The 20,219-nt window shown below is 52.9% G+C and overlaps 9 protein-coding genes across 9 annotated transcripts; 4 read left to right on the top strand and 5 right to left on the bottom strand.

The window, feature by feature from the left end:
• Positions 1-493: 493 nt before the first annotated feature.
• On the top strand, positions 494-1,354 carry CGGC5_v014805 (Uncharacterized protein; the record flags this gene model as incomplete). The annotated part of the gene is made up of 3 exons (XM_032029701.1): positions 494-537; positions 675-1,118; positions 1,168-1,354. The coding sequence occupies 3 exons, from the start codon at positions 494-496 to the stop codon at positions 1,352-1,354; spliced, it is 675 nt and encodes a 224-aa protein (XP_031890961.1).
• Positions 1,355-1,509: 155 nt separating this feature from the next.
• On the bottom strand, positions 1,510-2,675 carry CGGC5_v014804 (Homoserine dehydrogenase; the record flags this gene model as incomplete). Its single annotated transcript, XM_032029700.1, has 2 exons — positions 1,510-2,570; positions 2,639-2,675. 2 exons carry the CDS (start codon positions 2,673-2,675, stop codon positions 1,510-1,512), a joined length of 1,098 nt encoding a protein of 365 aa, XP_031890962.1.
• A 468-nt stretch (positions 2,676-3,143) lies between these two features.
• Positions 3,144-4,316, top strand: CGGC5_v014803 (uncharacterized protein; the record flags this gene model as incomplete). The annotated part of the gene is made up of 3 exons (XM_032029698.1): positions 3,144-3,495; positions 3,586-3,922; positions 4,022-4,316. The coding sequence occupies 3 exons, from the start codon at positions 3,144-3,146 to the stop codon at positions 4,314-4,316; spliced, it is 984 nt and encodes a 327-aa protein (XP_031890761.1).
• Positions 4,317-4,639: 323 nt separating this feature from the next.
• Positions 4,640-5,788, bottom strand: FBP1 (Fructose-1,6-bisphosphatase; the record flags this gene model as incomplete). Its single annotated transcript, XM_032029697.1, has 3 exons — positions 4,640-4,770; positions 4,826-5,607; positions 5,664-5,788. The coding sequence occupies 3 exons, from the start codon at positions 5,786-5,788 to the stop codon at positions 4,640-4,642; spliced, it is 1,038 nt and encodes a 345-aa protein (XP_031890760.1).
• Positions 5,789-7,471: 1,683 nt separating this feature from the next.
• On the top strand, positions 7,472-8,278 carry PEX11A (Peroxisomal membrane protein PMP30A; the record flags this gene model as incomplete). Its single annotated transcript, XM_032029696.1, has 2 exons — positions 7,472-8,013; positions 8,116-8,278. 2 exons carry the CDS (start codon positions 7,472-7,474, stop codon positions 8,276-8,278), a joined length of 705 nt encoding a protein of 234 aa, XP_031890753.1.
• Positions 8,279-8,771: 493 nt separating this feature from the next.
• Positions 8,772-10,601, bottom strand: srp2 (Pre-mRNA-splicing factor srp2; the record flags this gene model as incomplete). Its single annotated transcript, XM_032029695.1, has 9 exons — positions 8,772-8,860; positions 8,919-9,161; positions 9,211-9,325; positions 9,386-9,482; positions 9,539-9,615; positions 10,016-10,185; positions 10,262-10,267; positions 10,337-10,465; positions 10,550-10,601. 9 exons carry the CDS (start codon positions 10,599-10,601, stop codon positions 8,772-8,774), a joined length of 978 nt encoding a protein of 325 aa, XP_031890752.1.
• A 2,496-nt stretch (positions 10,602-13,097) lies between these two features.
• On the bottom strand, positions 13,098-16,824 carry snx12 (Sorting nexin-12; the record flags this gene model as incomplete). The annotated part of the gene is made up of 2 exons (XM_032029693.1): positions 13,098-13,152; positions 13,205-16,824. The coding sequence occupies 2 exons, from the start codon at positions 16,822-16,824 to the stop codon at positions 13,098-13,100; spliced, it is 3,675 nt and encodes a 1,224-aa protein (XP_031890755.1).
• Positions 16,825-17,372: 548 nt separating this feature from the next.
• On the bottom strand, positions 17,373-18,359 carry TRM8 (tRNA (guanine-N(7)-)-methyltransferase; the record flags this gene model as incomplete). The annotated part of the gene is made up of 3 exons (XM_032029692.1): positions 17,373-17,860; positions 17,910-18,148; positions 18,211-18,359. The coding sequence occupies 3 exons, from the start codon at positions 18,357-18,359 to the stop codon at positions 17,373-17,375; spliced, it is 876 nt and encodes a 291-aa protein (XP_031890754.1).
• Positions 18,360-19,239: 880 nt separating this feature from the next.
• Positions 19,240-19,805, top strand: CGGC5_v014797 (uncharacterized protein; the record flags this gene model as incomplete). Its single annotated transcript, XM_032029691.2, has 4 exons — positions 19,240-19,305; positions 19,381-19,492; positions 19,604-19,657; positions 19,720-19,805. The coding sequence occupies 4 exons, from the start codon at positions 19,240-19,242 to the stop codon at positions 19,803-19,805; spliced, it is 318 nt and encodes a 105-aa protein (XP_031890757.2).
• Between the last annotated feature and the right edge of the window lie 414 nt (positions 19,806-20,219).

The following is a 20,219-nucleotide window of genomic DNA, read 5'->3' as shown; positions in this document are numbered from 1 at the left end:
GAAGTCACGACGAGGTTTTTTTGCACTCATTATCTCACCGTTTGCGCGCCCGGCTGGGGAATATAGCCTGGTCGATCACTTGGTGTTTCAATAAGTTGTGGTCTGCACATTACCTTAGGTAATCATGGCACTGTGCCACAAAGCAGCTTCGACAGAGTACCTGCATTTACCTTTCTTGGTTGGTGATGAAATTAGCCCGGGCTCCACTTGGCTTACGTTTTCCCGCCATCTGCAAGCAAGCTTGCAAGCTTCCAGCGAAACATCTTCAATCCCTCAAAAAACTGTTTGGATTTACGTCGAGGCATAGGTGATTGGATGCGGCCCAGGAAGTATCCCTACTTCCCAATCACCCCCGCCGAACCGCGGACACTCCAAACCGCCCAAATACTTTCTTGCCATTCGCCGTTCTTGCAGCCCGCCGAATAGAATCCGCATATACTTTCCATTTACCAGCTGAACAACCGCCGGCTCTACGCAGTCCAGAACGACCGCAATGGCACCGGACTGGAAGTTGCTATACCTCTATGGAGGCGACAGGTTGGTTTTCTGGCCCAGATTCGGTGCGGGGACCATTGCGTTGAGAAACCCGCACCGCTTCCTTACCCCTTCTCATGATTCACTCATCCCTTGAAATAGCGGAACACATGAGACATCTGATTGACCAATATTGTTAGTCCCTGGGATTCCAGTCTCTGGACTGATTCTGACGACCGAGTCCGCGGCGGAAAGAGCCAGTCTCACATGCACTGCGAATCGCCGGAGAAAGCTCGATTTTTTGGTCACCTAGACATCACCACCCTCGGAGCAGCTGGATTCGCGTCTCAGAGGACTCTTGGTACACTCCATCTGGATTTGAGGCAGTATGATGGTTTCGTCATCAGAATCCTTGAGAGCGACTCCAAAAAGTACACTCTTACTGTCAAAGACGAGATCCTGCCTCCCCGGGACGATGGCCGCGACCAGAGCACAATCAGCTGGGAGTACGACTTCGTCTGTGATACTGGCGACGTGAAAATCCTCTGGAGCGACTTCAAACCCACATACAGGGGCAAACCCAAGCTTGATGCCAAGCCGCTGGACTTATCCAGTATTAAGAGAATCAGTTTCATGATGCGAAGGTAATGCAATACCCATCATTTTATCGCCTTTTTGCTGATAAAGTGTCAGCTTTTTTGGAGAGCAGGAGGGAGATTTCACCCTGACTGTTGCACATCTCGCCGCCATTAGCGACAGACCCACGTCACCAGGATCAGAGCTATCATTCGAAAAGGACCATGCCGCCGTGCGTGCTGCGGCGCGTCCTCCCGGGGCCCAGTCGTCGTGGCTTAGCTGGATTTGTGGATGGGGTAAATGACCTCCCGTGATCATGGACTCCATATCCGGCGCCAGCCATGCTTCATGGAGAATACAATCACAACTCGTGGTGCATTCGTTTATGTACTTGATGACATTTTGTTACAGCGCTATGGCTGTCCATCTTTCTGTTCTAAAGCTACCTTGATGAGCGCTTCATACAATCTGACCTATAACCTTGATCAAATCGCCTGTCACACCCATAGCCGTCACATCACCACCAGCGCCGGCACCCTGGATAATTAGTGGGTTGCTACCATACCTCTCCGTGTAAAAGCTGATGATGTTGTCGCTACCCTTAAGCGCGGCTATGGGATGAGATGCGTCGAACTGCTCCAGACCAACCTTGACCTGCTTGGAAGCAACGTCAATGCTGCCTACGAAGCGCACAACCTTGCCTTGGCTCTCTGCGGCTGCCTTGGTCTCCTCCATCTGACTGTCAAATGCTGGAAGCTTCTGCAAGAACTCGTCACCGCTCGAGCATGACTCGAGTTCCTTGGGGATCAGACTCTCAACGGGGAATGAAGTCGGGGATTCCACAGGCAGTCCAGCCAGTCTTGCAAGAATGGTGAGCTTCCGGGCGACATCGAGTCCATTAAGATCGTCTCTCGGATCCGGCTCCGTGTAGCCTAGCTGCTTCGCCTTGGCCACCTCGGCGGACCACTTGCCCCCGGAGCCTGATACAGGAGCAAAAGAGTTGAACAGGAAGGACATGGTGCCGCTGAAGACGCCCTCAATCTTCGTAACACGGTCACCAGTCTCCACCAGATCTTTCAGAGTCGAGATGACGGGCAGGCCCGCACCGACAGATGACTCGTGGTAGACTTTGGCGCCAGATGTCGACGCTGCGGAGAAAATATCTTGCCACAGCTTGTAGGAGCCCGAGAACGCCTTCTTGTTGGGGGTGACCACGCTGATACCACGACCAAGGAAGACCGGGTAGGCATCGGCGACATCTTGGGAACTGGTGTTGTCGACAAGGACGACCTTGGCGGGAGCGGCAGCAAGATACTCAGCGAGCTGGGAAAGAGGGGGCGGAGCCTGCGAAGCGGCGGAGAGTTTCTCGGTGACGCCAGTAATGGGGATGGCAGAGTAGCTGTGGTCGTACAGAGCCTTTTTGCTGGTTGAAATATAGCATAGGCTGAGCTTTGGGGAGGGTCGTCTCGCAGCTAGCGCCTCGAGTTGGGAGAGGAAGCACTTTCCAACCCCGCCAGCGCCTATATCGCATGCCAAGAAACGTTTAGATGATGTTCTTTTCCGAGGTGGTGTGAAGGGATGCTCGTACCGATAATGGCAATGAATATCTGCTTGGGAGAAGACATTGCTGTATTTCAAGGACTAATCAGTTATTGAGACGCGATGTGAACTGGGCCGTTTGCCTGTGGTTTCAGTGTTGAGTGCAACAGAGGGGTTTAGGAGGAGGGCAGGATGATTAATTTCTCTGCACCTCCGACCGCGGGGCACCAGCGGGGCACCCAACATGGGGCTTCTCGGGGTACTCTATCTTATCACTCGGTGAGCATCTGCACCGAAAGTCCTGCATCGGCAACCGGAAGCCTGTGCATCCCAGCATCGGAGCTTGGGCCGTTCTCGTCCCGGCCCTGTCAAGGTCATGTCGTCATTCAATAAGGTAGCATCCCATCCCCCGGCCGAACGCATCTCTACAAATATGTACGGCTGATACAAGAATGCCCCCAACCTCGCTGCTGTCGACAATTGAGTGACCCATCGTTTTCCCCACGACATCCTGGCTCTCTCAGGATTAATTCCACTGAAGAACGGTAGTCGCCATGACTCTACTACAATCGCTTCTCCATCTCACCAACTTCAAAAATCCCTTGCTACGGACTTTGGTTCCCTCAGTCTCCGCCGCATACGCGATCCAATTTGCTTTCGCGATCCCCTCCATTCTCGCACAGAATGAACGCTTTTATGACTTTTCCGGCTCCCTGACGTTTCTGTCCGTAACTGCTCTCAGCCTGTATCTGCCCTCGTTGCGCACCACATTCTCGTCTACGGCAGCCAACGTGTCTACTCCGTTGCCGAGTCTTTTCGCTCCGTTCACCAACCCTGGTAGACTCGGAGCTCTGAACTGGCGACAGGTTGCTCTGAGCGGTGCCGTCGTGTTTTGGGCTGTACGACGTAAGTTTACACACATCTTCCGTGGCTTGATGTGAGGTTTTTTTTTTTTTTTTTTTTTTTTTTTTAAAAATCTGACCGCGGCATCTGTAGTGGGATCATACCTATTCCAACGTATCCTGCAAGACGGCCACGACTCTCGCTTCGATGAAATCAAGAAATCTCCCGCAAAATTTGCGGGTGCTTTCTTTGCACAAGCCACCTGGGTCTCCTTGTGCCTACTCCCTGTGATAGCTCTCAACTCCGTTCCCGCAGCTTCGTTCGCTGCGTTGCCACCCGTCAAGATATCTGACATCATCGGCATTCTCGTCTACGTTGCCGGGTTCGCGTTCGAAATCACAGCTGATTGGCAGAAGAGCAAGTGGATGCGAGAAAAGAGGGAAAAGCTTCATGACGAGCAGTTCATGACCCGCGGCCTTTGGACTGTCAGGTACGTTTTGAACTACGCAATTAGCATTGCCATCTCTGCTCCCATAAAGGAGTGGCACCAGTTGGAAAGCGAACTACGGCATGACTAACACAACATCAGCCAATATCCGAATTATTTTGGAGAAATTTCTCTCTGGACTGGCATTGCAACTGCCGCCGCCGGGATCATCGTATCGAAGCCTGTCCAAGCCAGTCTAGGTCTTTACGGCGGCATTGCTGGGCCTCTACTAGCAACTGCAATGTCGTTTGCAAGTCCAGCATTCGTCGCCCTGCTCCTGACAAAGGTTTCGGGCATCCCCCTGAGCGAGAAGAAATACGACAAGCGTTATGGAGACCGCAAGGACTACCAGGAATGGAAGAAGAACACTCCGAAGCTGATTCCCAAGGTATTCTAGCCCGGGATACTGTGATGTTGAGAAATTGGTACCACAAACTGAAGATTATTTCTTTTCAATATGGAGTTTCCAATACGACCACATACTCTGGTCCGGAATGGACTAACCTGCCTAGATGAGGTAGTTTACGATCGCCCCAGTCAGCCCCCTTTTCCTCTGTGCCCACCGCGCGTCCACCCACACAACCAATCTGGTCCCCAAAGCGCCTCCAACGGGAATCAATCATCAGTCAAAAAGAAGAAGAAAATGTCATTTCGCATCCATTAAATGTCATGAAAATCGGTGTCGTTGGTTGGGATGAGACAAATGCGAGTTCCAATCAGTTACTGGTGGAACTTCTTCACCTTCTCAACCTCATCAAAGCTGCCCATGAAGATACCGGCTCGGTCATGAATGTGTTCGGGCACGACCTCGAGCATTCTCCTCATCTTGCTGTCGACCGCTTGACCACCGGCTGCGAGAATGTTTAGAAGTGAAACTGGGCAGGGTATAGAGATGCTCAGACTTACCATTCTCAAATACCAATGCCATTGGTGCGCATTCGTAAAGAATACGAAGTTTGCCTTTAGGGCTCTTCTTGTCGGCCGGGTAAGCAAATACGCCTCCGTAGAGCAGAGTACGGTAGGCATCAGCCACCATAGAGCCGATGTACCGAGCGCTGTACGGTTTACCGTTTTCTTGGGGTGTCTTCAATGAGTTGAAGTAGTTGTTTGTGCCATCCTCCCAGTATAGCGAGTTACCCTCATTCACCGAGTAAATGGCGCGGGACTTGGGCAGTCTCATGTCGGGATGGGTAAGAATGAATTCGCCGACACCGTTGTCGAGCGTGAAACCATTCACGGTGCCGCCCCTCATAGTAATGACGAGTTGAGCCGACGCGCCGTACATGGTGAAGCCGGCAGCCAGGAGCTCAGTGCCAGGCTTCAGAATGTCTTCCTTGGTGCCAGTTGAACCCTCTTGTAATTTGTGGATACCAAAAATGGTGCCAACGGACACACCGGCATCCAGGTTGGAGGAGCCGTCAATGGGATCGCATGCGACGGCATAACGGGCGCCCGTACTGTCGTTGAAGAAGATAACGTCCTCCTCCTCCTCTGAGACCAGTAGAGCGCACTTGCCGGACGATCTCATCGCCTCAATGAAGAGATCGTTTGAGATGACATCAAGCTTCTTTTGATCGTCACCAGTGGTGTTGGAAGAACCGGCCAGACCAGTCAGGTTAACTAGGGTAGCTCGACGGATGTAGTAGGCAATCGACTTGAAGGAAAACTGCAGGGCATGGCATAGAAGTCTATGCGCATGGTTAGAAGACAAACGTAGCGGAGCAAGTGGGAGTTGAAGGCCTACGTGAAATCTCCGGTGGCTTCCTTATGTTTGGCTTGCTCTTCGGTGAGGAAGCGAGTCAGCGTAACAATGTTGGTGTTGATCTTTTCGGTTTCTTGGCCGCCGCCGTTCGTTGTGTAGGCCGACATGATGGGTTAGGTGGCTGTAACTGGACGCGTCAGTTCTTTGGTCAAGATTGTGAGCATCCGGGAGTTGACATGAAGAAAAGATAGAAAGGAGAGAAGTGCTTTCTAGTGGTAATTGAGGCTTGTGAAGGTGGTGGTCCACGACGGACATTACAAAGAACAACGAGCGCACGGTATGGAGGGGTCGGGCTTAAGCCGAAGGACGATACGTACGTTAAAGTATGGCGAGTGCGATGCGGCAAGAGAGTGTGGTACAGGAGGGGAGACGTTGTAGATGAAGGTGACGAAATAAAAGAAATGCGAAAGGAGAAATGAGGTGGCAATTGGAGGAAATGGACCGTGTTTGTAAGTCCGGGTCTGGAACAAAGCATCAGACAGCGTTGCCGGAAGCTCTCGTCTTCAGAGCTCAGTGCCCCTCAATTCGGCATACGGCTATCGCAGGGCTACGGTGCTACGTCCTATTATCGCGTACGATCCCGAGTCACCACGACGAAGTGGGGCCTACCGCAAGCACCACCGGCCGAGGGGAACCCGAGACATGGGGATGAAGGCGCTAATGGTACGGGACGCGAGGCGCCTCAGAGGATTTCTCGGAAACCCTCGGCGCGGTATGCAGCGAGAAGCACCCTTGTTTCTCACTACTATTTCTCGTGGACTACGTAAGTGAGTAATCTGTCGGTAGGTTGGTTGGCTCTTTTCCGTCCCATAGTAGGTAGGGAGTACTTTTGGGTGGCGGGAAAAGAAACGCTAAGGGTGGCAGGGCTGTCCATGGCTACGACGAGGACGTGGTGAAGTGCCTGTAGCTTGGTTTAGGTCAATACTTTTGGCATCTGACAATTCCGCTCTGTTTCTATTCTTTCCATCGAGAGTGATGGAACCCATCGCGGTCCTTGATTCTCCCGCTCTGTACGAAGTCCGGTGGACCGGACTATGGAGGCATGAGGCACTATGACCAGAAGGTCCCATCCGGACCTGTGCGGAACGCTGACAAAGACCAGTAATTGCTCTGTACTATGTATGTAATTGTAATTGTAATTCCTACTTCCGTAGTGGAGGTGGAGCTTGATGTCCCTGAGCAGTAGTCACGACACACACAAGAGTTAGGACCAACAAACCTTTGACTTGTTGACGCCTGAGGCGCAAGCGATTCCTCATCTGCCGGCCTCTTTGGGTTTATCCCAACTCCCCCAGCTTTAACCCCACAACTGACCAAGACCACACTCACTGGTCCACCGCGCAGCGCCCGCAGGGCCGCAGGTGCCGAGCCAACGAGCTTAGATAAGCCCCTATTTTGCGCTCACGTGCCCCCCCGCCTGAGCGTGCTCAAGGTCATGGACATGGTTCCCTTACGTGCTTCATACAGTAGCCCGCGGCAAAAACCCCCCGTCTCGGCCGCGTTGTGCTGGGAGTCTTCGCTGATGTCTCGGTTTCGCTGGCGGACCTCGGCATGTGGCAGCTGCACTAGCAGCCAGTCGATCTGCCCAGTTTACTATCCGTGCCCATCCCCCGTGCTTCGGCCAGAACCTCGACGTTTCCCATCGCCAACAACAATTTTCGTGACTTAAACAGTTGCCTCCATTCGAAGCCCACCGAACTCCATCAAATCCACTCCGCATTTGGCCGCATCCTCCGAAGTCACCGCCTGTCCCGAATTTCTGATTTGATACTCTGCCTTCCGCCTCCAAAATGGTTGCCGACGCCGTCATCTACCATCCTTCCGTCGCACACTACCTAAAGTTCGTCGCCACGACTGTCGGTCGCGACAAGCTCCTCCGCACTCTCCAGTACTTCGCCCGTTTCTACGCCTGGTACTTGTTTCGCACCAATGGCTCCAAAACTGAGATCGCTCCTTGGGATGCCATCAAGAAGCAATTTGGCCTCACCCGCAAAATCATGCGCGTAGGCAAAAACGTCGAGCACTTCAAAGCTGCCGCCGTTGCTTCCGATGCCAAAACTATGGACCCTGTCCTCCGCTACGCCGCTGTCGGTCGCCAGCTTGGCTATGCTGGCTATCTGACCTTCGATGCCGCCACCGTTTTGGACGCGGCTGGGATTAGGAAATGGGAGGGTGCCAAGAAGCTTCAAAAGGAGGCCTATCGCTGCTGGGCCATTGGTCTGATCTGCAGTGTCATTGCTCAATCCTATACCCTTTACCGTCTTCAGCAGCGGGAGGCCAAGGTCGATAAGAAGGAAGGTGAAGGTGTTGTTGAGGCAAAGAGAATAGCCATGTGAGTACCCCCAAGATGAACCCCCCTCAGAACCGTCTCTGGGACGTGAAAATTCGCGCCCTCTTCGCGTTGGCAAGCCGGCTCAAGCTAATCAAACTATAGTGAACGCGCTGGTAGCCGCCTCCAGCTCCTTTCCGACCTCTGCGACTTGACCGTCCCCACCTCCGCCTTGGCGTGGGCCAATTTTGACGATGGCATTGTTGGTCTCGCTGGCACCGTAAGCAGTTTGATTGGTGTATACACCCAGTGGAAGAAGACGGCGTAATCTTACCCTACGGTGAAGACGCGCATGCATGTTTCTGCGCTTGGAGCGTGTTTTGATGGGACGGCAAGAAGGCTTCGAAAGTGTATCATCTGAACATCCAATAATGGAGGGTATGTTGGGGCGTTCCGGTTTAAGCCAGCAAAGGTGAAAGGTTCAATTGCTACGGCAGGTACTTGTAGGCAGGGAATTTGGCTGTCAATTAAATGCACGTTGTCGATGCGAACGCCATGATCCTCTTCGATGTTTAGGCCCAACTCATCATCGCATAAGCGAAGTGGAAGGGTGTGACGGGGTGCAGGCAAGGATTCATTCTTTTTGGTCGGATATCCATGCGTGTAATCGTACAATATACATTTCCTTCTGGGTACTCCCATCTCGATTTCCGCGACGCAACACTTCATTTTCTGTTGCCCCCAATCCCCGCATCCTACATGATTGGAAAGCTTGGAGACTTAGAGCAGCTTTTCAGGCCCACGAACAACCGCCATTCAAATCACATCGTTTCCTTCCTTATGGTCCAATGCGAACTAGAAGCGAGGATGCGGTCTCTGTACTGTAACATGTTTTGGGCGCCTCCAGGATCTATTCAGAGTCAAGGACAGCCCCTTTGAGGCAAGTGTTTGAGCAGGAGATGAGTTACCAGTAACGGCCACCACGGTCATACTCGCGAGGGTACCCATCACGAGGGTACGCCCCATCTCGAGGAGGGAAGTCTCTTGGAGGACGGTCGTAGGGTCTACCATTGGCATAGGGATCGGGTGGCGGAGGATAGTCTCGACGGTAGGGGTCGTCATAGCGGCCTCGCGGTGGAGGGTAATCATCCATAGGGCGGCGAGGAGGGGATCGGTATCGAGCGCGATCATCATAGTACTCTCGACGAGGGCTGCGCTCACGATAGCCGTCACGATATCCATCTCTGCGCGGACTGTAACCTCGTGGAGGGCCACGCCTATCGTAGTCGTCCATCGGAGGCGGGTAAGGGCGACGTCCGCCAGGAGAACGTGAGCGCGCGCCGCGGATGTCGCGAGGAGGCATATCGGGTTGGGTCTGATGAAGTGCGTCAGCTCAGTCAGACAGCGCATTTTCATTTACAATTTGGTAACCCACATCGGCAACACAGGTGACACGATTTCCTTTGAATTCTCGGCCGTCAAGCTTCTCGACCGCAGTTCTCAGGTCGGCTGCGGTCTCAAATTCAACGAATCTGTAGAGTTCAGTTAGTATATGCCAAGACCGCGGGAAAGGTGGCAATTGACTCACCCTCGACCATTGCCGTCGCGGCCGGTCTCAGAATAGACGACATCGAGACTCGATTGACGGGCAAAATCTTTGAGATCCTATATCCAGAGTCCATGTAAGTTGGTGTCCAGGAGCTGTGGCATGGGCCGAAGAGGGTTGGAAGTCCGGAGTTCAACGACCAGACAGCGTCCAGTCAGCGGTGGGAATAAAGCCATCATCGAGGCGGCCATCCCAAGGGTTTCCTTCCTTGTTCTGATAGGGCCAAGCCGACATAGAACCAGTCCTGACACGGCAATGCGAGTTCCATCCGAGCCGCATGGTCCGCGCTGGTATGAGGACGGCAGGAGGGGAGGTATCTGTGTGCCAAAAACCGCAGAACGTGCCGGGAAGTCCATCTCGCGGTGAAAGGGTCGACCAACGCGCCTCACGCCAGCAAAGGGGGAGATGGGGAAAGTCCAGGTGTCCGGCTTGAGAGAATGGGGAGAGATTTCAACAGACCTGCCAACTGGTATCGGTGGGAAGTCCCGTGATCTGCATCCGATGGGGAGTACGACGAGGCCTTGGGGGAGCGCGCTCGTTGTTAAAGCCGCCGCCATTACCGCCCTCCCGATGCCGGGTTCCACGGGCAAATTGCACTGTCAAGCGTTCGCCCATAAAGTCGGATCCATCTTTTGATGCGATGCTATGGTTAGCGGACCGGACCGGAAGAAGCAGATTGCAGTGTATCGACGCGCGGGAACATACGGAAAGCTGGGCAGACAAGGAATTAGCGATGAAGAAAGTGACGGGACCAGACTGCGTCAGCGTTGAGACACTTACCTGGGACTACATCACGGGCATCCATGGCATCTTTGTATTCAATGAAGCCGAAGCCGTTCATGAGCTTGATTTCAGTTATTTCGCCGGTGCCATGGGTGGCGAAGTGTGCTTCGACGTCGGCTTTGGTAGCTGGCGGGGCCAGAGGCGCATAGGTTAGCGATTTGCTACCACAGCGCGATGCATCGAGACGCATTTGGGCCAAGTTGAACTAACCAGTTCGCGGGAGATTCCCCAGGTACAACCTGGTAGACGATACTTCGGTCATTTTGATGGGAATGCCTTGTCGAGTCTGTCGCGTGCAGAAGAGCAGCCAAGCGAGATTCGCAGTAGCAGTTGCCACAGGCGTGTCAACGATACGGCCGAGTCCAAGAAGCGGCAATGACGTGGAGAATTAACGACTTGTGATGTTCCAGGTCGACCTATAGGCAAAAAGGCGACTGAAGGACAGGAAGGAATAGCGCGGACGTATTCGTGCCAGTTTCCGAACGCCGACTAAACGGGGAAGACGGAAGGGAAATGCAGGAGCGAGACGATGGGCTGGGCTGGGAGGGGAGAAGTTATGAAGGGTTCTAGTATCGACGTTACACCGGTCGGTCGAGCAGCGATTGGTCGGAAGAGGGAGTGTTGTCGGGCACCTCTGTGAGCAGAGTACCCAGTAGTGTGTGCGCCTTGGGGGAAAGGTGCCGGTTGTAGGTGTCAAGAGGAGATGAGGTGAGGTGAGGGATGGGGTAGGAGCTGTTGGAGGAGAAGGAGGTAAGCTAATGTAATGTACTGGACGGTTCCTGGTGCCCGCAGTGCCGCAGCTGGCTCACCTACGGTATCTCGTGCTGTAATCGAGTTCCCGGGTAGGTAAGGGCTCGAAGCACTAGGGGAAGAAGATCCAATCAAGGGTGGATTTGTAGCTAATTCATAGGTACCTAGATAGGTAGGTACCTTAGCTGCCTGACCTTGCGACCTGAGGTCCTGAGGTCCTTGCTATGGATGCGAAGAGGAGGAGGAGGAGCAGGAGAGAGTAGACAACAAGGAAAGGAAGAGAGAAGGGAAAGAAAAAAAAAAAACACAAATTGGGATAGTGGAGCGACCGAAGAGCGTCAAGCATGCATGCCATGCTCGGGCTGAAGAGGGGAGGAGCTCCTGGAGTGCTGCAGTGGTCTGCACAACCGAGGAGAAAGGAGGAGGAGCAGGAGCTACAGCATGCAGGCTGCCCGGCTCTGGGGCTTCACAGCGGGGCCTTCTCGTAGACAGCCAATGACAAGCTGATATACCCTGGCACTGTCAAGCATGTCCTGGCCTATGAGGGACCTTCCCTACCTTACCTTCCATACAAGAGCTACCTAGACTCCCCAGGTCGTTCGTCCACTGGTTCATCGTTCCACCTCACCAAGTGAGCACCTGCCTTAAGTTCTCAAGGGCAGGGGGGACGGGAAGGTGGTTTTTTTTTTTTTTTCTTTTTTCTTTTTGGGGGGAGGGGGGTGGGGATCCTAACAGTCGACAGTCAATTTCGCCCAAGCATCCAGCCAAACAAAAGAATTATTGTTGTAAATGGTTTAACAAGTAACTCGTCAAAATAAGCTGACCAGCGATACCTGTCGACTTGTCAAGTAACTGTCATCTTGAGGTCAGGATCGATCAAAAAGCCCGCTCAGACACCGGATACAAATTCAGGGAAGAGACCTAATAACGTCTGTCAACGATTGCTATCGATGTAATGAGGAGACGGTTGCGGGCTGTGAGATTTTGCTAATTCGATAAGCCTTGCAAACTGCAGGGTACTTGAATTGACCATGTCTAAGCAGCAATGGCGTTGGCCTTTCTGCTTCTTACCCGGAGCCCGCCGGATATGCATTCGAAGTACCCCCTGTGGTTTCACCGGTCCCCGAGTCTGGTCATCATCAACCTTCTTGATGCTGTTAGTCTGACCTTTGAAGCACCTTACAAACCGGAGGTTCAAGGTGCTAAATCGCTTTGCAAAGGAATCATCACCTCCACGATCGGACTTTCGAAAGAAGATGATACGACGCTCTCTCGGATCTCGGGTTTTCGTGTCGCATTGATGTGGGTAGCAGGTTGCTGGGTATTTTAGTCAGTACTACTCTCAAAGAGTCAAAAAAGGTCCATTTTCAGCTTCTCCTGAGTGACAAAAGCCTGACCAAGAATGTTTGCGATGCCCACCCGACTGTTTCAAGCATCTTTTGGGATCTTGGGGCCGTCGTTGAGCCAATTGCGAAACTCGCAAGCTTTTCCCTTCTCACCTAGTAGACCGCGATCTTTCACAGGGGATCGATCATCCCTTGTTCTGCCCTCGTTGCAGCCTCGTGGAGAAGCATACCTAATTGACTTTATTCTGACCGCCGTTCAGTCAATCCGTGGTTGACTGGCGTCGTTATGTACACATCGGGTTTTCTCACGGGTTTGGGATGTTGTTTTGTTACTATCATTACTCGCCCAGTCACAAAGCGTTCTTCTTACTGGTCTTCTCCCTTATCTTGATACTCGGCCGATCGCCACCCAGCATCGCACATTGCAATGCCCCTTGGTCCATCTCGCCCGCCTGCCATCAGCGAGTCGCCCTGTGTAAAGTTGATCCTTAACACCCGCTTCTATGCAGCAAGATGCACCGCCCCCAATACCCGCCAGCTCATAAGTTTAGGGCGCCAAAGACGCCATTCTATATGCCCATTGCCCCCAATTAAGACGAGGAAAAGAGTACCTCCCTGTTCCGGTCCCCGAGAAGGTAAAGAAAATGGCTCACACGCCCACATCAGCCAAACAAAATCTCCACAAACTCGTCCATGAAAGTAAAAGCTAAGTGAGCGCTGACATGTAGTTAGCCCATTGCAACCAAAAGCTGTCAGAACAGCTACTTACTTGAGTCTTGAATTATTAAAGGTTGCAAAAACACGTCGGCTGGCTGCTTGGGCATTGACTCTACCGACCACACTGCCTGCCAGGTCTGGTACAAGTGTTGCTAGCATCAGGCTGGCTTCTGTGCGTGTCTGCTTCTTTTCTGCTGCTGTCCTTGGCAGCTTATTCTTATTCATTTGTCCACCGGGCCACATGCTGTCTTGGAGCAGGGCAATATACTTAAGAATCGCGTCCTCTTGAACCAGCATTTTGACGTTGTCACGTACTTTGCGTTCTATGGTACCCCCGAGTAGTTGCTGGAGGACCACAACGACTGCCCGACCGCGCAACCAGTTGTTGCCTCGATTGAGCTCGAATACCTCCAGGAAAATGTCGCAAATAGGCTTGATAAAAGATTCCAGCTCCTTGTTCTCGAAAGCATTCAACTCGGCCTCGGCCTCGGCCGCATTGACGCCATCTTCGTTGACTGGTAGGGGCATTGCGTTCAACTGGTTGGTCGCTGCTGCAATCAGGTTCTGGCCGGCTAGCGAAAGTTGATCCAGGACTGGAATATTGCCAAGGATATCCTCCACACCGTCCGTAACTGAGTCGTATAATCGCGTTATCATGTCTTTCTTGTCCTCGCGGTCCACTAGATCTTGACCCTGAGCAATCACGCTTTGAGACAAGAACGCTCGTAGATCACGGCTCCGGCAAACTTCCGGTAGCATCAAGAGTTCGCGAAGATACTGCTCCAACGCAGCCCGTCTTTTGCGCAGAAACTCGCTCTGAAACTTCATGACCATTCGTCGTCTGGGAAAATCGAGGTTGCGAACGGATGGATACCTCGACCGAAGCTTTTGGTGTAGTTCATGGAACTCGCTATATCGCCGAGTGATGATCCATGTCGCTGCCGGCATCTTCTCTCCAGCATCCCGCTGTACCTCGATTACATAGAGAGCGAACTCCCTGCCGTCGTCTTCACGCCCCACCTGAATGGCTTTGATCTTGATCGTGGAGCGGCCGTAGAGGCTGTTGTCGCTTTCCTGTACTACGTACTGCTGTCTCTGCAACTCTTTACGCCGAATTTCGCGCTGCAGACTTGCTTTGGACTTCCTTAGAATACGTAATTCGGCTGTGTTGTTCGTGAGTTCGGCCTTCTTCGTAAGAGATTCGACGATGGCATCTTGCGCTACAAGGCGATCAATGTCGTTAGACAGCGCTGTGATAGCTTCCGCCAGGCCCAGGTCTCCGGGCGCGGCTTCGTGAACTTCGTCCTCCACATCCATCTGTTTACCTCCGCCATCGTCATCCTGCTCGTCAGAAAGATACTTGTCCTCATCTCCGAAGAGATCATCGTCAACGAAAACTCCTATTCGAGATGCGGCGCTTACGAGGCCCAAAGATGACAAACTCGGTCTCTCGGCTTCCTTGGACGACTGTGCCGGCCTCGGCACGTCGAGTGATCCTCGATGGGAATCATTATCGCCAGAGAAGAGGCTTGAGCCTGCATCTTCAGCCCCAAATAATGACGCCCGGAATTCTTCGGCTGTTTGAGGTCGGTTATCTTCCATGATGTTATTTAGAGCTTCTTCCATAGCTTGAACCACAGTGGTATCGGGAATAGGATTGCTGGCTTCCTGGTCCAGACTCTGCACCGAGTCCATCATGTTGTCATGCTCAAAGTCTTCATCGTCAAACAACGGGGTTGGTGAGTCGTCGTCTAGAGAGCGTCGCTGTGCCGTTGCCGGGTCGAGACCGCCGCCGTTAACGTTGGAGATCCTCAGATCCGACGCAGATCCGGCTCGCTTCGTCGTCGGACGTGTTAATCTCGGTGCAAGTCTTGCAACCGCATTCGGCTTGGACTGGTATGATTGGGAACTTCGGTGTATAGGCGGATGGGCCACCGACGAGGACGGCTCAACTGGAGGGACAGCAGTGATAGCTGCAGATGCTTCTTCGGCTGCCAAGCACTTGTAAAAGAGGTCAGACTTCTTGAAAGATTGAAAAAATTGTGCTTGCATCCTCTCCAAGACCGCTGTTTGCGCTCTCAAGATGGCTCGCCGGGCTTTGTAGTACTGCTCTGCAGTAGCCGACTTGCCGGCGTTCAGAAAAGCCCGAACTTCGTCCCGAGTGGACTGCGACACCTTCAATTCAGCCTTAGCCAAGTACGCATGGTCGATTTGCGCCAGGTCTAGGCGATCAGAATCGGTCCACATGGACAGATTCAATGGGAGCTGCTCGTCGTCCTGACCTTCATCCTCCAACGGGTTGCGGAAGCCATCAACCACCAGCCAGAACTGAACGAGAGGCATCATGCGATGACGATCCATAAACTCCATGAAGTAAGACAACCCTGATGCATCTCGGAGCAGCTCCACCAAAGAGGCATGCTCAAGTTTTGACACCGCCTTGGTATTGCCTGCGGGGCGAGGAGGTAAGGCGGCTGCGTTGCGTCTGTCTCCTCCCGCCGCGAGCACTTGAACGCGCTGGTCCAACAGCCTCTTACCCATTTCCAGCCGGCGGAGATACACCTGGTCCTGGTTGTCTTCTAACGAATCTCGTTTTAGTTGACTAGCCACCTCGCTTCTCAGGCGCCTCGCCTCCGAAAGATTGTTTACTTTTCTTATGGCGCGGATGAACTTTTCAAACTTTCGTTCACTGTCGGTGGGCGAAAGTCGTGGTATAATTGCGGCTTTGCCCGCCCTCGGGGTTGGCGAAGCATGCTGATCCAGCGCAGCCCTGAGCTTACGGACGGTTGACCGGTCCTGCAACATAGATCGACCATAATTTTCCATAACTTGATTCCATGTATCGGGTTCGGCCAACATCTGAAGCACGGGAAACAGCACAGCGCATGCGACAATTTCTCGAATTATGGTGGAGACGGCGCGACTGGCGAGCATATTAGGGGGGAGGACCTTGGGCAAGATGCCAGAAACCATTTTTCGAAGATAATCTTGCTGAACGAGCTTGGTATCGGGAAACGACAACGATGCGGCAGGGTGTAATTTTCCATCCTTGTATTTGGAAGCAATTGCCAAGTCCAACTCCTCTGATTCCGTCACGGATCGGTTGAGCTTCCTCCCCCGAACCGAGCGTTCGGCATCGTAGAAGTCGCGGAAGTGAGCCGTTAGCATTGGGACAACACGAGTGGTGACAATGTCCACCAGATCAAGCTCCAACAGCCTCTCTCTGATGTTGATAAGAGCATCGCGGATAGCTTTGTCCACTTGGTTTGCAAAAATGGGGTTTTTGCTGATGTTGGAGTACCACGAGGTGACAAAGTCCCGGACGATAAGACCGAGAAGATGGTCAAGAGCTTCGGATATTCGGGGCGAATCGGGGTCGAGGGAAACTTTCGAGTAGGAATGGCGTGTATAGAGGTCGGCAACTTCGCGAGACCAGGCTTTCGGCGCAATGAAGGCGGGCCCCTGCGGACGAGGTGATCGATGACGGAAGCTTCGTCTAGAACCTCGGGACGTGAGGAAAATGACTGCTAGAACCGAAGCGACGGTCAGAAGAGCTCCTCCCAAGAGGGCATATCCGATCCATCGCAACGTCGGCGCCCAACTGACGGCGTAGCCCCAGGCAATGAAGCATGTGATGGCGGCAAGGATCAGGTCTCTTCCTTGCAGGGCCATAGTCCAGATTGGTATCGAAAGGCAGCGTGTCGTCGCTACATCGTTCGATGTTGATATTTGCGGTGCTTCCGGAGCTGTGTTTGTTGACGAACGAGCCTGTTATCGATTAGGGGGTACGCGGACGTCCAAATCGACACGTGGAGACGATGTCGAGGTGCGGTACACTGCCTAGGTAAGGTTGAAGTACCTTTCAGGTTACCTCAACTGCGTGCATAGCTTGTCCCCTGACCAGCACATCGCTGCAAGATGCCTGTCCGCCTTACGAATAGAGCGCTAGGTAGCACTGTAATGGAATATGCATGTGGCCGAATGGGTCCGTGCCTAACGAAGCTTTGCGACCGGTACCTTGACATGAATATGTAATCCGCGAGAGTATTTTATAAAGAAATCACTCGTACAATGCGGATGAACCATCCGTATCAACCAGAGATGGAACTTAGTATGACGCTCCTCTTGGGTATCAATGAAAATGTTTGGCATTCAGGGCTGTGCCTGTTGCGCCCTGCCCAGAATCCGTCGCCCATCCTCGTTTTTAACGCCATTACCAATTACCAGGCCGGGTCTTCCTTTCTGCGGAAGAGGGCAACATGCTTCTGGCCTTGATTCCGCGCCACTTTCTTTCCCTCCTCCGTTTCTGACCTCATGACCTTGACGCACTCGTCCGCTTCCTGCTCTTCCTCGGGTATACGCTCGAAAGATGGATGGGCGCCGAAGTGCTCTACCATCCACTGGTGCAGGGGCTCGACGTCTGTAATGGTGTACACTATGCCGCCAGGCCGCAGCGCAAAAGCATACTCTGAGTTGAGCGTGGTCGAAACGATCCTGGCCTTGTGTTTCCGGGCTTTGAAGTGAGGGTCCGGAAAGCAAATGAAGATCTTGGAAAGCTGTGCCTTTTGGAAGAAATTGGGTAGAAACTTCATGCTGTTGGCCCTGAGGCAGCTGATATTCTGGTAGAGTCCAGTGTCCTCGTTCTGCGCGCGAAGCGCTCTGATCCGCTCCTGTACGTACTCTGTGACCGAGGTCCGAATCTCGAGGCCTGCCCAAGTCAGTCAACCAACAACTAAAGGCGTGCGTTATCCACATACCAAGAACCAGTGTGTCTGGCAAGAGGGGTGCCAGGGCCACAAGCAACCCTCCAAACCCACAGCCAATGTCAACAACCTCGACATCCTTCCGCATACGACTCGTTTGGTTTGTTGAAATGGCCTGAGTATCTGTGTCGAGGGATGTCGCTGCCACGGGTTTGGACACCAAGGGGTGGTCTTCTTGGACGGTGAATGCGGGATAGTATTGAGTCCAGTCCATCTCATTCGGACCAGCTGGGCTGACATGCAACATGCAATTAGTATCATTGTCCATGGGCAGCGGACCGTTGTGCGACTCAACTAGACTAATTGATGATCTGAGAAGGGGTTCGCATGAGCTCTTTGCCGATAGAACTTTTTTTTGGGCAACTCGAGCACGCCTTCTTGGCTGCGCGCATTGCGATAGTCTTCGCGTTTCTGGCTTTTTGGTTTGTGCGTCACTTTGCCCATTTTGTCGTTTTCGCTCCGCGGTTGGGAATTTGTCAGGTGCTTGTGGGAGAATGTTTCGATGTCGCAAGTCTCTTCGAATTGGGCTTATACGATTCGCGAAGGACGTGGGGTTTGGGTCTTTTGAACCGGGTGTCACAGGAAGGAAATAAGTATAGAGAGAGCGAAGAAAAAGAAGAGGGAAAAAGCGTCGGGCAGAAAATTGCGATGCAATTCGTGGTACAGTACGATGTCCATGGAGGGGGGGTTCGTAGGTAGTGGGGTATCGCAAACGGAAGGCGGTCACACACCCACCCCCTGAAGATGGTGTACCTACAACGGATGCGCGCTGAAGGCACTTACCAACCTGGGGAAAGAGGAACGCACTTGTCCATACCTCCAGTGTCGCAGTTGCTGCTGGTCGGTCATTAAGGTGCCTAGGTAGCCACCTGGGCTATACTTCATCACGGAGGCGCCGGCTAACCCATGCTCACGCAAGCGCGTTCTCCTCTCCCTTGGGTCTGACGTGACATCTCATATTCCACCATCAACTTCCTTCCACCTCACGCGGCTCTCACCTCATTCTCTGGAGAAACATTGAACTTGCCAGGCCCGATGGTCAACTCATCAGCTGCTCAAATAATTGTCGTTCGCCCTGAAGTTTGTTATCCGCCGTACATGCGTTCCTACATACTCACTTCCCTCGTCTGCTTGCCTTCGTTCGTCACCCGCCGCACACGCATCTAGGAACCTATTACTATTACCACTTGCACCTACCAACCTAAGTCATATCACCGAAACCCCACCACTTTCTTTCGCCCCTGTTGCAAAAAGACGTTGGCTGCTTGATTTCCACCCGATGGGGATGGGATCTCGCTCGCAGCAAGCCTCGTGGTGCGACACAATGATGACTTACTCGCTTCTGGCCCCGGATTACCCTTCTCTGGTCAGGTACATATCAGGCGCTTTCGTAAGTCTCACATTGAACATCCCCGTCGTGTCAAACCAACCAGACAAACTCCAAACTGACGAGACGAGACGATAGATTGTGCTGGGCCTGTTTTTTGTGGTTCCCATCGTCCTGTTGATTGGATTTGACTTCGTTGTCTGGGTCTACCGAATCTGCTGGAGTCGCCCCTGGCAGGAGTCAAGAAATGGTCAACTCAGACCTCCCACAGCTGCTCGACATGCCCCAGAGACGGCCGATGGCCTGACAGATGTGAATCAGCGCATGAAGTCTGCATAGTACCGAGAGGCTTGGCGGGCAGGCGTCGTCATCATCGTTGTCGTCGTCCTCCAGTCGCGGGCTGACCAACACACAAGTAAATGGAGGAGGCCGTTCGGTTTTCGGAATGCATTAGGGCTCAATTGACAGCTTTTACAGGAGTTAGCGTTTACAAGCGCATAATTACCATGTCGAATACGACTGGATATATGCACGAAGCAACGATTATATCCATTCTCTATTGACGTGAATTCATTGACTTCGCTTTGGCTTGTCCCCCCCCTCCCGTCGTGTATGGTATTGACCATAGGTGGAAACTTACCCGGGTGTCTAGCAACTACCTTACACTGATGTCTTTACCTTAGATTGGTACCTTAGGTAAGGTCAGGTAGGTAGCAGTGGTAGGTGGTATGTAAGCCCAGCAAGAACCTCAAGGTACCTAGGTACCTTCGGTGCCTTCTAAGGTTGCGTGTGGGCCACTCCAAGCGCCACTCCACGCTGAAGGTGCCCAGAGTAGAAGCGCCTGTGGACTCTACACGACAACCCACGCCCCGACACCCCAGCAAACTTACCGCCACACTTCATCGTTTGTCCTCGACGGGAACAGAGAATCGCACCCAATAGCTCCCGACTTGCCGATTTGCAACTGCCTCAGATCT

This window comes from Colletotrichum fructicola (genome assembly GCF_000319635.2).
Source record: "Colletotrichum fructicola Nara gc5 chromosome Unknown KSG_Nara_v1_contig09, whole genome shotgun sequence".
NCBI classification, from domain to species: Eukaryota; Fungi; Ascomycota; class Sordariomycetes; order Glomerellales; family Glomerellaceae; genus Colletotrichum; species Colletotrichum fructicola.
The sequence above is the reverse complement of the archived record's forward strand: the minus strand, read 5'-3'. Positions and strand labels throughout refer to the sequence as shown.